Source organism: Mandrillus leucophaeus, unplaced genomic scaffold, assembly GCF_000951045.1.
Source record: "Mandrillus leucophaeus isolate KB7577 unplaced genomic scaffold, Mleu.le_1.0 Scaffold110, whole genome shotgun sequence".
NCBI lineage: Eukaryota > Metazoa > Chordata > Mammalia > Primates > Cercopithecidae > Mandrillus > Mandrillus leucophaeus.
In genome coordinates, this window is record NW_012099210.1 from 3,665,397 (window position 1) to 3,682,093 (window position 16,697).

The following is a 16,697-nucleotide window of genomic DNA, read 5'->3' on the forward strand; positions in this document are numbered from 1 at the left end:
AAAAAAAAAAAAAAGCCCGAATAGCCAAAGCAATCCTAAGCAAAAAGAACAAAACTGGAGGCATCACACTGCCTGGCTTTAAACCAAAACAGCATGGTACTGGTACAAAAACAGATACATAGGCCAATAAAACAGAATACCGAACCCGGAAATAAGACCACACAACTACAACTATCTGATCTTTGACAAACGTAATAAAAGCAAGAAATGGGGAAATGATTCTCTATGCAACAAATGGTGCTGGGATAACTGGCTAAGCATATGCAGAAGATTAAAACTGGACCCCTTCCTTACATCGTATACAAAACTTAACTCACGATAACATAAAGACTTAAATGTAAAACCCCAAACCATAAAAACCATAGAAGACAACCTAGGCAATACCATCCTGGACAGAGGCATGGGCAAAGATTTCATGACAAAGATGCCAAAAACAATCACAACGAAAGCAAAAATTGACAAATGGGATCTAATTAAACTAAAGAACTTCTGCACAGCAAAAGAAACTATCAATAGAGTAACAGACAACCTATAGAATGGGATAAAATATTTGCAAACTATGCATCTGACAGAGTTTGAGACCAGCCTGGCCAACATGGTGAAATCCCATCTCCACTAAAAACACAAAAAAGTAGATGGACGTGGTGGCCGGCGCCTGTAATCCCAGCTACTCAGGAAGCTGAGGCAGGAGAATCACTTGAACCCAGGAGACGGAGGTTGCAGTGAGCCGAGATCACGCCATTGCACTCTAGCCTGGGGGAGAAGAGCAAGACTCCGTCTCAAAAAAAAAAAAAAAAATTTTTGAAAGGTGCAAAATGAAGAGAAAAACACATTATCTTTTCTACCATTATTACATTAATACTTATTTTTAAAAGTTTTAATAACTTTTTTGACATCATTTCTCCCTCTCTCTCCTTTCCTCCTTCCCTTTTTATCCTAATCCCTCTAGTTCAATCTCCATCTCTTTTGATGTTTTTAGTGTACTTCTCTTATTCTCTCTCACACTCACTGATTCTTTTTGGGTAAGTGTATGTGTGATTTGAATAGCATCCCAAAATGAAAGAGATATAAAATTTTTCTTAAATTTTATTCCATTTACTTTTTAGACTTTTTTGTTAAAAACTAAGACAAACATGCAGGCCTACATAGAGTCAGGATTATCAAGATGTCACTAGGCAATAGAAATTTGTCAGCTTTATTAAAATTTTATGGAACTACTGTCATATACGTAATTCATCATTGGCCAAAACGTTGTTATGTGGTGAATGACTATAGCAGTCATGGTTATTAAAACAGGTTTATAACTATAGTCTATATGTTTAAGAAAGTAGAGGAAACCATAAGTGTGTTAAGAAAAGACATAGATGATGACATAAAAGAGACCCAAGTAGGCTGGGTGTGGTGGCTCACACCTGTAATCCCAGCACTTTGGGAAGCCAAGGCAGGCGGATCACTTGAGGTCAGGAGTTCAGGACCAGCCTGGCCAACATGGTAAAACCTTCTCTCTACTAAAATACAAAAATTAGCTGGGTGTGGTGGTGGGCACCTGTAATCCCAGCTACTTGGGAGGCTGAGGCAGAAGAATCACTTGAACCCAGGAGGCAGAGGTTGCGGTGAGCTAAGATCACACTATCGCACTCCAGCCTGGGCAACAGAGTGAGACTCCATCTCAACAACAACAACAACAACAAAGACCCAAATCAAACTTCTAGAGTTGAAAAATACAATATGTGAGATGAAAAATAAACTAGATGGGATTGAAAGTAGATTAGACACTACAAATGAGGACATGTCAATAGAAACTACTCAAAATGAAACACACAGATAAAAAATGACTGATAAAGATCAACAGAATTTCAGTGAAATGTGGGACAACCTCATGCAGCCTACTCTAAATGTAAATGTGGTCTCCAAGATGAGAGAGAAGAGAGGACAGAAAGTTTGAAGAAATATGGCTGAAATTTTCCCAGATTTGTTGAAGAACATAAACATATAGATCTAAGAAACTCAATAAACTTTATTTATTTTTATTTTATTTTATTTTTGAGACAGAGTCTTGCTTTGTCACCCAGGCAGTGCAGTGGTGCAATCTTGGCTCACTGCAACCTCCACCTCCTGGGTTCAAGCGATTCTCCTGCCTAGGCTTTCCTGAGTAGCTGGGATTACAGGCGTGCGCCACCACACCCAGCTAATTTTTGTATTTTTAGTAGAGATGGGATTTTACCATGTTGTCCAAGCTGATATCGAACTCCTAACCTCAAGTGATCCACCCACCTGGGCCTCTCAAAATGCTGGGATTACAGGCGTGAGCCACCGTGCCTGGGTGTGAGCCACCGTGCCTGGCCTCAATAAATGTTAATGAAAAGAAAGATGAAGACATGCATCAAGGCACGTTGTAATCAATCAGAGAGCACATCTCAATGGGCAGCATCCCCCACAGTCATTTCTGACCTTCAAAGTAGAATAATCACAGAGCATTTCAAGGATTCAGATGTGCCCTCCACTGAAGTATTTCTCAATATCTTAGTGAAGGGAAGGTCTTCCAGGCCTTCTGGTGGAGCATTAGGTGGGAGGATGGGCACCAGGTTGCACATGATAAATCCAGTTCAACTTTACGTCTTAAGCCTGTGGATTCCCTTCTCCATAGCATGCCAGGGAAGCTCTGGCATGGCATCCCCATTAAATGTGGAGCACCACTGAGTTCAAGTTTTAGTCAATCCACCTCCAGTTGCATGAGCTAATACATTAAATCCAGAATCTCTACTAAGTACACCCATATCCATGAATTTAACCCAATCTAATATTGTATCTTCTTATGAAAAAGACCCTTAGACCGTACTCTTACACATGTTCCCCGGGTTTCGGTTGCTATATATTTATTAGCAAAGTCTTGAAATGCTTGGAGCATGTAAGTTATTTTATCCCAGGTCATTGTGTGTACGTATCCACCTACAACATACTGAGATTTGGCCCTGTCCAAACATTTAGTGGTAAGAGGGGGTGATTGTGGTGCATCTTAAGGAAAATGAACATCCCCTTTCAAAGCATCTTCCCCAGATGAAGGTTTTCCTAGCAATGGTCTAAATGCCTCATCACACACCCAGTCTCTCAGAAATGACTGGGCTATTTCAAAGCTGGAATAGTTCACTGAAGACTCTGTTATGGTGCCAACTGGGAGACAACAGCTTAAAAGGATGATATTCTGTCTTACAGGATGTGGTACACACTTTGAATTAGAGACCATGGTGGCATCTTCCCCACAATCAAAATATATGTGTCTAGGAATCAAGGCATGGAAGTAAAGGAGCAATCTGTCCTCAAAAGTAAATTCAAAATTTTACCTCTAGAGACAGAAGAATTTGCTAACAATTTCAAAATAACTATTTCCAGTTTCTAGTCCCACTTTCCCCTTATTACTACCAGGCAACAGGTTTCCAAAAAATATTAATATCCAATTTTAGCTACCTAAAAATGTGAGGACCTTTACAGATGTTCAATGGTATATTATAAAATGGTAAACTTATAATAAAAGAAATGAGCAAGGTTCCCAAAATGAGCAGTAGAGTGACTGGTAGTAAAATTTAAAAAAAAAAAAGAAGGAGATTCAAACACAAAATATTATATAGTTTCCCAAATATGTTTTCCTAATTTTTTGATAAGCTCTCTAGTTCGTCTTCTTATTTGATCTAATAATCAGACAAGCAGTTCCCTGACATTATAGGCAAATGAATTACCCTTAGAGTTTAGGGCACTATTCCAAAGAAACGTTTGAAAAAACAATAGGGAAGAACTGCAGCAATCTGCTACTGCAGTGATGTGAAGACGCACTGTTGAGGTTAAAAGTCAAAGGTCAAGTTGGTGTTATTCTCTTGGTCCTCCTGCAGTTGATTAAACAATATTACTTGAGATGAAAGCAATTAGTGAAAATAATTATGATTATTAGCATTACTTAATAAGTGTCTTTTCAGAATCCAACTTATCACTCAAAAACATGTCATATTGCCCTAAAATTACTTATTCAATTTCTGGCCAGAGATGATTTCTTTATAAGAGTTTCCTATTAAACTTCTCATTGAAGTTTAATCAATATGATTCATCGATATGTGTCCCCTAAAGCAATCCTAGGATTTAGAAAAGGATCTAAGTATGTGGGCTTCTATGAGTAATATCTGAGCTTACTCAAAAGGTTGGTTTTCAGGCTGTTTCTTCTCTAATTCTAGAAAGCTCTAGAAGGCCATAATAAATCCTCACAGAATACAACTAAAGCAAAAAAATAACTTTCAAAGATTTATAATTAGCCGGAATAATTTTCTTTGGGATCTATTTACAAGTCATTTTAGAGACCTCAAATTAGGCAACAACATTGCAACATTACTTCAGATTGGAAAAAAAAAAAAAAAAAAGCCATACATTTATTCGATAGGGAGTAAATAAGTTCTAGGGAAATATGTGAGAGAATAAATTAATAATATCATTTAGCAAGGAAAAAATAGCTCAATAAATATTATAGCCTAGTTTAAAAAAGAAAGAAAAAGTGTGTTTAGGCAATAGTCATATATCCTCACTAAAGGTATGGTAAACTAAGATATAACCAAAGCTATAGTAAACCAAGAAATGCTCTTCTCTCCAGTGGAGAGAGGCAATGTTGCCTCTACAATTATGTGGTCACAGTGTGTATGGTAGAGTGGCAAGGCATCTTCTGTTCCCTTTAGTCCAAAGTATGCACCTTGGTTAATAAGCAGCTAGAAGGAGAAAACCAAATAGATTTAGATCTGAACTTCTAAAAATAGGTTTATGGAAAAGGCATTCCCACATTGAGCTGGGACTGTATATTGGTAAAACCAATCTTGAAGACAATTTAGCAGTATGTATCAAGGGTCTCGTAAGTGTATATGTCCTTTGAATAGGATATTTCACTTTAGCTTAAGAAAATAATCAGATTTTTTTACAACAATGAACTTCATGAAAAAAAACAGGAAATCACTTAAATGACCAAAAAAACTATTAAAGTTTTTTTTCAAAACTTATACTGAACTAATGTTCAGTATAAGTAGGAAAAATCCAGATTACAAGAAAGTATGCCCACCATTTTCTATTTTGTAAGTCTGTGTATGTGTGTGTATGTGCATGTGAAAAAAATATGGAAAGATTTAGAATAATTTTTCTAGGGTCTTTCTTTTTGTATTTTCAATTTTTTTCTAATTTTTTAAAAAAAGTATTTGTTAAAGGGATAGAGTGGTCAACTACCTTAAAGAGTGGTATGAATTAATGGTTTAAAAAAGTGGTTGAAAATAAGGCACCAATGTAGGGCTATTCACATAGCATGTTTTTCTAAAATACCCTTTTCCATCGTCTGTAGTAGCTACCTGAATTTCAGTGGGCCTAGCTCTAAAAAAGTTGAGAAATTGTACTAATATGTGTTGCATCATCCCTTAATTATTTGTGCCAATTGATGGAAGCTGAAATGTGGAAAACATCAACCAGATAATTCAAAATTAATTTGTACTGAGACTTGGAATATGACCAGACACATGTGCTTAGACATGAATGTGTTTCTCCTCTTCCCTCACTAATCTTCAGGCCTTGTCCTCACCACTTCTTGGTCTGGGTCCAACTCACAGCCTGGGGCCAGCATGGCAGCACTGGTTAAGTCCCTAGGAACAAAAAAATGTTTGAGAAAAAAGTGGTGACAATGACTGGGCTCTGAATTGTGAACATTTACACGTGTAAATGCAGAAACACCCATATACAATCATCCACATATTAATTTTCCACCTAGACTCATTAATTTTCCATAACTCTGATGAAAAGGGGAGTTTTATTTGTGTAGAATCTTTCAGATTTGGTGATAGTGGTGACGGGAATAATAGTAAGAAAAGATGTCTTGGCAGAACTGGCTGCATCATTTAAGGGACCCAATGCAAAATGAAAATGCAGGCCCCTTGTTCTAAAATGATTAAGAATTTTAATACTGAGACAGCAGAGCATAAAACCAAGCACAGAGCCCTTCTAAATTCAGGTCTCTGTGTGACTGTACTGGTCATAGGCCCATGAAGCCAGTCCTGAGTTTTAGAGTCAGGTAGATATGGGATCAAATTCTAGATTTTTCATTTATAAGCTGAGTATCTTGGGTAAATTATTTAAACTTTCAAAGTTTCAGTTCTGCCATCTTAAAATGGGAGCGATGTGAGTGTGGCATTATTCTCAAGATTGCCATGAGGATTAAAAGAGAGAGCATTCTATTGGGTGCATAGCAGAGTGCCTGGCTCAGGGAGACTTTGTTCATCTTCTCTATGTTGTATACTGCACTTAGAGTTTGATGTACTTTGAATATTCATCCCCTCCAAATCTCATGCTGAAATTTGATCCCCAGTGTTGGAGGTGGGTCCTAGAGAGAGGTGTTGGGGTCATGAGGACGAATCCCTCACAAATGGCTTGGTGCCATTCTCACGGCATTGAGTGAGTTGTCACTCTTAGTTCCTGTTAGATCGGTTAAAGAGTTTGACACCTCCCTCCCCTCCCCTCTTCCCCTCTCTCTCATTCTCTCTCTCTCTTCTTTCCCTTTACCACGTGATACCTACTCTCCTCTGCCTTCCACCATGAGTGGAAGCTCCATGAAGCCCTCACCAGAAGCAGATGCTGGTGTCATGGTCATACAGCCTGTAGAGCCATGAGCCAAATAAACCTCTTACTTTTACAAATTACCCAGACTCAGATATTCTTTTATAGCAACACGAAACAGTCTAAGAAATAGTTCATATTCTAAAATGCAAACTTGAAAGTTTGATATGGTTTGGCTCTGGTCCCTACCCAAATCTCATGTTGAATTGTGACCCTATGTGTTGGAGGTGGGGCCTGGTGGAAGGTGATTGGATCATAGGAGTTGTTTCTGATGGTTTAGCACCATCCCCCTAGTGCTGTCTCATGATAGAGTTCTCACGAGATCTGGTTGTTTGAAAGTGTGTAGCACTTCCCCCTTTGTTCTCTCTCCATCTAGTACTCCACCATGGTAAAGATATGCTTGCTTCTCCTTTGCCTTCTGCCATAATGTTAAGTTTCCTGAGGCCCCTCAGCCATGCTGCCTGTACAGCCTGCGGAACTATAAGTATATTAAACCTCTTTTCTTCATAAATTAGCCAGTCTCAGGTAGTTCTTCATAACGGTGTGACAACAGACTTAATACAGAGTTTCTCCCTGATTTAAGATTATTTTTGGTTATCCATTATCCACAAAACAAAATGAAAATGCACATCATGACATATAAGGACCTTAACTATTCAGGTTTTATCAGTCTTTCTAAAACTTGCCACCTACTACTCTCCCATATGTTCAAAGTATAATTTGTATTTATTTTCACTTTTCCTTAAGAATCAGTAATTATAATAGGCATAGATGACAAATAATAAATGCTTCTTTGTGCCAGGCACTGTGCTAATCATTCTGTGGGAGGCAATACTCATTCTCCACTCCTGCTGTTTCCTCCCATGAGAGGGAGCCGCATGAGCTGTAACATTCCTGGAGACTTCCACCTCCTCATTTATCCTCCCCTGGCAAGGATAAGTTTGAGAGAATCTGGGTATTTGTATTCCAGCCTCCTTCTCTTTTAGTAGCAAATCTCACAGGGAGCATGATTTTAGGCATACTGTAAGCATAGTGGCAAAGACCTTTTCCCAGTGGAATGACCCATTGTCCAGGACTACCTGATACCAGTTGGTGAACCTATTTCTGGTATTCAGCATCAGGAAGCCTAAGCTCTCCAGTGTCAACTGTATCAATGATAACAGTCTCCTGCCTGCATTACTCTTGTCTGTTTCTAAATTGGTTCAGAACTTGGGAGGGGAAAATGGGTATTATTTACTGAGTAAGTATCCCAACAAAGTCTACATTCATTATCTCCTTTATACCTCAGAGCTACCATATGAGGTAAGCATGTCTATCATCCAATTTTTATAGATAAGGAAAGTAAGGATTAGCAATCAAGTAAGTGGCATAATCAAGATCTAAACAGTTCTATCTGATGCCACAGATTATGCCCTTACATTTTCCCATTTTGTTTTTGCATGAAGGTTTAATAATAAACTGATAAGAACATTCAAAATTTGAGTTCATGTTGAAAAGAAAAAAGCTAACACAGTATTATATGCAGTGTACTTACATTCTATCTGGCAGAAAAGTTAGCCAAGCTAAACTTAAATTCAGCACATGCTGAATTTTATTTTAGGGAGAACAAGCTGCAATCATAATAAAGAACTGTATTTACAGCTAACAGCAATACCCACGTTTCTCTATAGGTCTTACACTACAATCTGAAATTGCATTTCATGATTTACAAGGTCTGAGACATAAACAGTAAAAGGTATGTTTCAGGGAATTTTCTCATTAACAGCCACAAAACAAGCAATTTTGTGTGGAATTGCTTTGTTCACCTTTTCTCAAATATGTGCAAGATCTCTCTTTGATGTTGAATCCATTCTGATTTGAACATCTCAATATTTTCGATGTTCTGTGAACTCCTCCACACCCCACCTATCTCTGGGAAGCTCTGACCTCCCTACACACTTGGTGAAAAGAAGGAAATTTAGAACATTTGAGGTCACAGGCTGCCTACTTATGACTACCCGAAGTAGTCATGAGTAAGCTCTGCTTACCCCGTTCCTTCGTGGGTACATGAATGAGTCATCAAAAATTCACTAATACTTGAGTAATGCAGTTGTGCTAGTATGAAAAACAACAAAAGGAGTGCAGTGCTGAAGAAATTCTAGATCTTGCCAATTTAATGCATCCACTGATATCCATAACTCAATCCCTTTTCATATGACACGAGTTGTTGTTGTTATTGTGTTCCATAACTATTCCTACCACGACTCCATTCCAGTGCATACCCCCTTCTTCTTGTCACAAAAACATCAACACTCTGCAGTCTTTCCTTCTTTATCATGTCTTTATCCCTCCATACTTTGCTTACCAAGATGTGTTTTTCCATCTGTCATATTTGTCTAATCCTGTTGATTTAATGCACTATATTTCTACCAAGAAAACAGTACATACAAAACACTCCCAAGCATATAACTACTTTTAAAAATGTAGATCTTTCTACATTACCCATATATATTGCCTGACCTGACATCTCCCTCTATTTTCATACAGTGCTCAGCACTCCTGATAACTGTCTCTTTAATATTTTATCCAAATTTGCACTGGAAAACCAAGAAAACAGGATGAAGGAATGTCATTTGTACTTTTTATAATAATCTTCATTATTTGCCAAATATATTTTTCTTATAACCACCTTTGTAGCACTTCAAGATATGCCTAAGAGGCACTGTTAGCTCTTTTACAGGCCTGTGGATAATGGAAAGTATGGAGAATCCTGTCTTGGAAAGGCAATAAATAAGGTTATTTTGACACTACTCTCTATTGGAGGAATTGTGATTGTTTTCGTTTTTGTTTCTGTTTTGAGAGAAGAAGTTTGCCTAATGGCAATCCATAAGATATTCTGGAGAACAGTTATAGATTCAAAACATGAGTTTTAGTCTACTTGGATGTAGCACTTTGTTAACAAAAAGGCTTCACTTTTATTGTGTCACTGATATTCACATAACCTGCTGACATAGTGCTATGATCTGAATGTGTGTATACCCCCAAAATTTACATATTGAAACTTAGTTCTCAAGGTGATGGTGTTAAGAGGTGGGGCCTTTGGGAGGTGATTAAATCATGAGGGCTCTGCCCTCAAGAATGATGTTAGGTACCCTCTTAAAAGGTCTTGAGTAAGTGAGTTTGGTTCTCTTGTTCTTCCACCTCCCACCCCATGATATTGCAGATTTCACAACAAGGCACCATCTTGGGAGCAGAGAGCACCTCTCCAAACATCAATGCTAGCACCTTGATCTTAGGCTTCTCAGCTTCCATCACTGTAATAAATCAATTTCTTTTCTTTTTAAGTTACCCAGCCTAAGGCATTTTGTTATGGCAGCATAAACAGACTAAGACATATGGAGTTTATGTTGGCCATTTTTTAAAAAATGTACAAAGAACTTGAGGCACTGAGAGGCAAATGACTGGCTCAAGAACATGCAAAGCATGATCAAGTAATTTTGAGGTATTCATTTTTAATCCAAGCTCCCTTGCTAATCAGACGGTGAAAAGAACTTTCAATTTTCAAATTTCCTAGACTACATGCAGCAGATAACTCAGGAGCACGGCATCAACTTATTTTGTCTTATTATGTAGAAGGATATCTGACTTGAGATTGAGAATTCCACATTAGAATCTATAGGCCTTTTCCCCTGCCCAGTAGAGTTTAGTTACCTACCTTCAATCTCTGCCAACAGCAATCCTCTACCCCTCTGGTTTAAGCAGGCTGTTCTAAATAGTTGTCGGTGGTTACCGTGGCAACGGACACTTAGGTTTCAGCTTCAAATGCCCCTTTTAATGAGGCAATTTCAAGAATATTTGTGATAAATTACCAGACCACAGACTTAACTGCAGGGAGTTTTGCTTTGGAAAATCTAATAAAAGGATAGCAGAAAGAATGAGCAGTAAATGCAATAGAGAAAATGGGGCCAGATTTGGAGGGGCAAATGGAAGAGATGCCAGATCTGACTACCAAAAGCCAAATCAGAATCAATTCAAACCAGAGCTTTAAATTACAAATGGTCCCTGAAGGGCTTCCTGACATGCTGAGCCAAGATTCCTTGGGAGGAGGAATGGTAAAGTGAGAGGCGGTGAGGGCAAGAGTTGAGTATGTCCTGCAGAAGGCTTTGTATTTTAAAGCTTCCATTTTCTATTTTATCATTAACTGTAGTGGCTAAATCAGAAACAGTCTTCTTTTGTTTCTCCATTTCTCCATGTATGAGACCAAGAGACATTGCCACCTGGAGAGGACATAATGAATTAAAATGTGGACTTTCGCCTAAGTGAATTTCACAGCAACCTAGGTTACCCACATTTCCCAAAGACGTACCTGTCTTGATAATGGTCCAGGATTCTGTTATTAATCTCTTATCCATTGTACCCATTAAAAATTTCACAGAAGGATAAACGTACTTAAACACATTGCTACACTATTGTGTGGAAAGAAACATCTCCTAATTACTCAAAGGAAGACATGTCATTCATCCTTATTATGATTGAATATAAAAAGTATGCCTCTGCTATATAAAATAGCTTCAGTTTATACTTGGTTGAAGGCAAGAGGGCAGCCTAAAAGAGCTTTCACTTACATTGTAAGTGCCTTGCCAGGCTCCCTAGGTCCCTTCAGGAACGTCTTACTCTCGCTGCTCACGGAAAGCACCAGGGAACAGATGCATTACAGTTTGTGACAGGAGAACAGCCTGTGGATTCCGCCTACTCCCTTCAGTCCATCTGGGAGGTGGGTGAGACAGGGAGCCCACAGAGAGGGGGGCTCTCCTGGGAATCCCTCAGGGTACCATGGCTATTGGTGCTTTATTTTCAGTAGATGGCACTGTGTCTGTTGAGATAAGCAAAGGGAGCTTCTAGATGGGAAATTTAATTGTTTCTAGAGAAAGCACAGGGCATGTGAGAATGCATGGTATTTTTTTTTTTTTTTTGCCTTAGTTACATGATAATGCAAATACTATTCAGTATTCAGGTTATATTCTCTTTGGAGCCTAGGGAACTTTATGATTTATTATTCTGGCTCCATCTCAGGTCTGTGGTGAAGCATAGGGCCATCCTATACAGTATATACTTGGAATAAGAATAAATCATTCTGAATGTTTACCTCTGTTACCCAACACATACAGCAGCACCTATACTCCATCTGTGCCCTGGATCCCCATCCCATACACTGGCTGTCTCCCTTTTTTCCAGACAGGAAACTCTGACACTTCAGTTCCTGCCTGGAACCCAGTTTTCACACCCCAAGAATGAGACAACCGGAACAGTTTCTTGCAGACTGGTGGTCCCATGGAGTAGACATTCTCATTTGTCCATCCATCCTTTTTCTTTTCTAATAGATATCCAGTTATTTTTTTCTCTCTTCTGAGTATTTTCAGGAAAGTAAACTCTAGTACCAGAAGAAGAATCAATTTTATTTATTTTTTTTATTATACTTTAAGTCTGGGATACATGTGCAGAGCATGCAGGTTTGTTACATAGGTATACACATGCCATGGTGGTTTGCTGCACCCATCAACCCGTCATCTACATTAGGTATTTCTCCTAATGCTATCCCTCCCCCAGCTCCCCACCCCCCAACAGGCCCCAGTATATGATGTTCCCCTCCCTGTGTGCATGTGTTCTCATGAATCAATTTTATTTTAAGCCATATGTAGTCTTTTAAATGGGAGGAGAGAACCTCAAGTATGTTTCATAGAAAATGAACTGTAGACACAGGATGGAAGATGGAGTACATGTGGGCCAAACACTAGGTGATACATTTAATATAAAACTCTTTTATTCCTTATGATAACCTTGAGATAGATACTTTGCTACCCATCTTACAGATGAGCAAATGGAAGTTCAGAAAGTGTTAATAATCTACCTAAAATCATCCTCAATATTGACTGGGCATATAATGAGATTCTAAACTTTTGAGTAGTTTGCTAGAATACTTCTGGAAAGGGACTTGCATGGAGAAACTTATTTCTGTCCCTTGACATTATCTTCTGAATATGACCCCTGGAACTGCAGCAGTCATCTTGAGATGATTATGGAAGCACACCTAAGAGAACGAGATAAAAGTCCGAAGACAGCAGAGCAGAATGATAGAAAGAACCTGGAACCTTGATGATGCCTTTTGAGCTGCTGATTTAATCAACCTTCAAACTTCAGATGTGTTTTAGCCACTTTGAGATATGTCTTCTATTACTCGTAGCCTGAAATACCCTAAACAATACTACTTAAACACTCTAGCCATAGATGACTAGAAAATATATTAGTGCCTGAGCCATAGGCAGCCATCCATCCACAGGATGACTGCTGAGGAGGTAAGATATGAGAGTTCACTCATCCAGGCATCCATACTGGATAATATCTAATGAAACCAGTCAGATCCTTTCTAGGGGCCTCTGAATAAGACAGCATTTTCCCTGTCTCCTCAGGAACCTTGCTCCATCAATTAACTCATCTCTCCTGTGTCTTCAATGTTTTTTCCTTAAACTAACACTTTTTCTTTTCTTTTCTTGAGACAGGGTCTCACTTTGTCACCCAGGCTGGAGTGCAATAGTACAATCATGGCCCACTGCAGTCTCAACCTCCTCTCGGGCTCACATGATCCTCCCACCTTTATCTCCTAAATAACTGGAACTACAGGCATGTACCACCATGCCTGGCTAAGTTTTTGACTTTTTTTTTGTAGAGATGAGGTCTCACTGTGTTTCCGAGGCTGGTCTTGAACCCCTGGCCTCAAGCTGTCCTCCTGCCTCAGCCTCTCAAAGTGCTGGGATTATAAGTGTGAGGCACCACCTAACCTCTTCTTAAATACTGTTTAAGTTTTTCCTATTAAAAACAAACAAAACATCCTTTGTCAAATACAGAACTTCTTCCACTACCACTCTAAATAGCTCCTCTCTTTCACACTCCACTTCTTAAAATAGATGTCTACAGTTTCTATCCTTTAAGTCACTCTTCAACCCATTGCAATTTACACCTGCAGTTCCCCAATAGGACAGCTGCTCTTACGGACATTACAAAATAGTAAGAAAACATGTCAATTGCTGAGTAACACAGTACCTCAGAACTTAGTCATTTAAAACAACAGACACCATTGGTTATCTGTCATGACTCTGCGGGTTGACAAGGCTCAGCTAGACAATTTCTCTGTTCTGCACGGAACTGCAGTCACCTGGAGGCTTGACTGAGCTGGAACATCCACTATGGCTCATTGACATGGCTGGCAGATGGTGTTGGCTTTTGGTTGGGAACTCAGCTAGAAGTTAGTCCTTCTCCTCCTGGCTTTTCTACATGTGGGCTTCTCTCAACATGAAGGCTGAGTTTCAAGAGGAACAATTTCAACCTTGTGAAAATAGAAGCTGCTCAGCCTCAGAAATTAAAGAGCCTCACTTCTGCCACATTGGTCAATACAAGTCCAATCCAGTCCAGATTCAACAGAAGGCAAATAGACTTCATTTCTTCATAGGGAGAACAGCAAATAATTTACAGCTATCTTTAATGTACCACAGTTGTTAATTAATTTCCTTATTGTTAAATCCAATCAAAACATTGTAGTCCTTATTTTCTGTGGCATCTTGATTCCGGAAATACTTTCTTCCTTCAACTTTCATGACAACACGTTCTTCTGCTTGTCCAGGTATTTCTAGGGCTTCTCCTTCTCTTTTTTGGGAAGAATCTTTTCCTCCAACTCAAATATTACTGTTCCTTGGAATTCCATCCTTCATCTTCTTCTATTATCACTGTATTCACTCTTACTGGGCATTCTAATAAACTTAGTAGGCTTCCATTACTATCTACATACTAATCACTCAAATCTATACTCACAGCTCATATTGCTCACTTTAGTTTCAAATCTAGATATCGCACTCTTTATTGATCATCTCCGGGTCTCTATTTGAATATCCAACAACTATCACAAATTCAGAAGGTCTAAAACTGAGCTTGTTGCATTTTCTCCCAAAGCTCCTATTTCAAAGTTATCTATTTCTATGAAATGCACCATATCCCTTCAGTTACATGACACAGAAAACTAAACATTTTTCCTCTTCTAATTTCCTCAACCCTACATTCAGTCACCATAGCGAGTTAATATTGTCTCTTTAACATTTTTCAAATTTGTTGTCAGCCTCTATTCTCTAGCACGTCAGTACTGAACTCTAGTTTAGACTACCATCTTCTTTTATCTGTTTATTCCAGCATCTTGTATCAGTCTTCTCACCTCCTCACTGGCCTCCTCTTTAATCCATTTTTCACGCTGTCAGAGTGAAGTTTTTAATGGTAAAATCAGATCACATTGTGCTCAATTCAGTAACACATATACCAAAATTAGAACAATTCAGAGAAGACTAGTATGGCCCTTGTGCAAGGATGACTTAAGATTTGCAAACCATTTCATATTTTTTTCTGTATTCAAGAGTACACAATGTACTGGAGATGATCAGTAATGAGTAGGATATGTAGATTTGGAATTATATATTATAACTTGCATGACAATAACAACAAAAAATGAGGGGGAAGGGGATGGGCTACATAGGAACAAAGTTGTGTATATTATTGTAATTAAGTTGGCATTAACTTGAAATAGATTGTTATAAATTATGATGTTGTCATAATTCTAACAGCAACCTGTGATGATTAATTTTATATGTCAACTTGACTGGCCTAAGGAATGCCCAGATAGCTGGTAAAGATTATTTATGGGTGTGTCTGTGAAGGTGTTTCTTGACAAGGTTAGTATTTGAATCAACAGACTGAGCAAAGAAGATCAACCCTCATCAGTGTGGGTGGACATAATCTAATCTGTTGAAGGCATGAATCAAATAAAAAGGCAGAGGAAGGGTTATTTTTTTCTCTCTTCTTGAATTGGGACATTCGGCTTCTCCTGCCCTCAGATATTGAAACTACTGGTTCTCAGGCCTTTGGACTCCAGGACTTCCAAACCCTCCCCAACTCAAGTTCTCAGGAAATGGAGTTACACCAGTGTACACCCCACACCAGGATTAAACTTTTCTGGACGGAGACTTATGTCATTAGGTACTCTTGTTCTCAGGCCTTTGAACTTAAATTATACCACTGGTTTTCCTGGTTTCCCAGGAAATATGTAGACAGTATATCATTGGACTTCTTGGCCTCCATAATTCTGTGAGTCAATCCCTATAATAAATCTCCTCCTACATATCTCTATATACCCCATTGTTTCTCTTTCTCTGGAGAACCCTGGCTAACATACACCCACTAAGAAAACAATTCAAAAATAGCACAACAGAACACCAGGTAGACTTCTACGGTTTTTTGCTCTAGTTCTTGGTGCCTGGATGCCCCCCCAACCCACACAAGACCTGGGGGAATTTGCTGCCCTGAAGAAAAGGACATAGGCCTGGCTGGTTTTGCCAGCTGATGATTGTAGAGCCCTAGAGCATTGAGTGAACATAGGCGGTAGCCAGGGAGTCGTTATAGCAGGTCTTGGGTCAGACCCAGTGCTATTCTCGCTTTATGTCCTACCCATCTCTGTCCAAAAGGTGGTGGCCACAGGGGTGCTTGTGTCACTCCATCCCTAGCTCCAGGTGGCTCAGAACAGAGAAAAAGAGACTCTTTGTTTGGAAGAAAGTAAAGGAAGAGAAGAAGAGTCTCTGCCTAGTAATACAGAGAATTCTTCTGGATCTTGTCCAAGAACATCAAGGTAGTACCTCTGTGAGTCTACAAGAACCAGAGCGTTACTGCCTCCTAAAGCAGATACAGCTTAGATCACAAAACCCTAGTCCTTTCAAATAGCTGGAAAGCCTCCCCAAGAAAGATGGGTACGAACAAGCCCAGACTGTGAAGACTATGATAAATACTAACTCTTCAATACCCAGACTCAGAAGATCTACAAGTATTAAGATGATCCAGGAAAACATTATCTCACCAAAAGAAGTAAATAAGGCATGTGGGACCAATCCTGGAGAAAGAGATATGTGACTGTTCAGACAGAATTCCAAATAGATATATTGAAGAAACTCAGAGAAATTCAAGATAGCAAAGAGAAGGAATTTAGAATTCTATCAGATCAATCTAACAAA

At 38.9% G+C, this 16,697-nt stretch overlaps 1 protein-coding gene across 1 annotated transcript in view; it reads right to left on the minus strand.

Annotated features, from left to right (window-relative positions):
- Positions 1–5,635, minus strand: part of UPP2 (uridine phosphorylase 2) — a 147,489-nt gene extending 141,854 nt beyond the window's left edge. The window contains exon 1 of the mRNA XM_011991791.1: positions 5,575–5,635. Within this exon, the coding sequence (XP_011847181.1) occupies positions 5,575–5,635 (61 nt within the window). The remainder of the gene's footprint in view (positions 1–5,574) is intronic.
- Between the last annotated feature and the right edge of the window lie 11,062 nt (positions 5,636–16,697).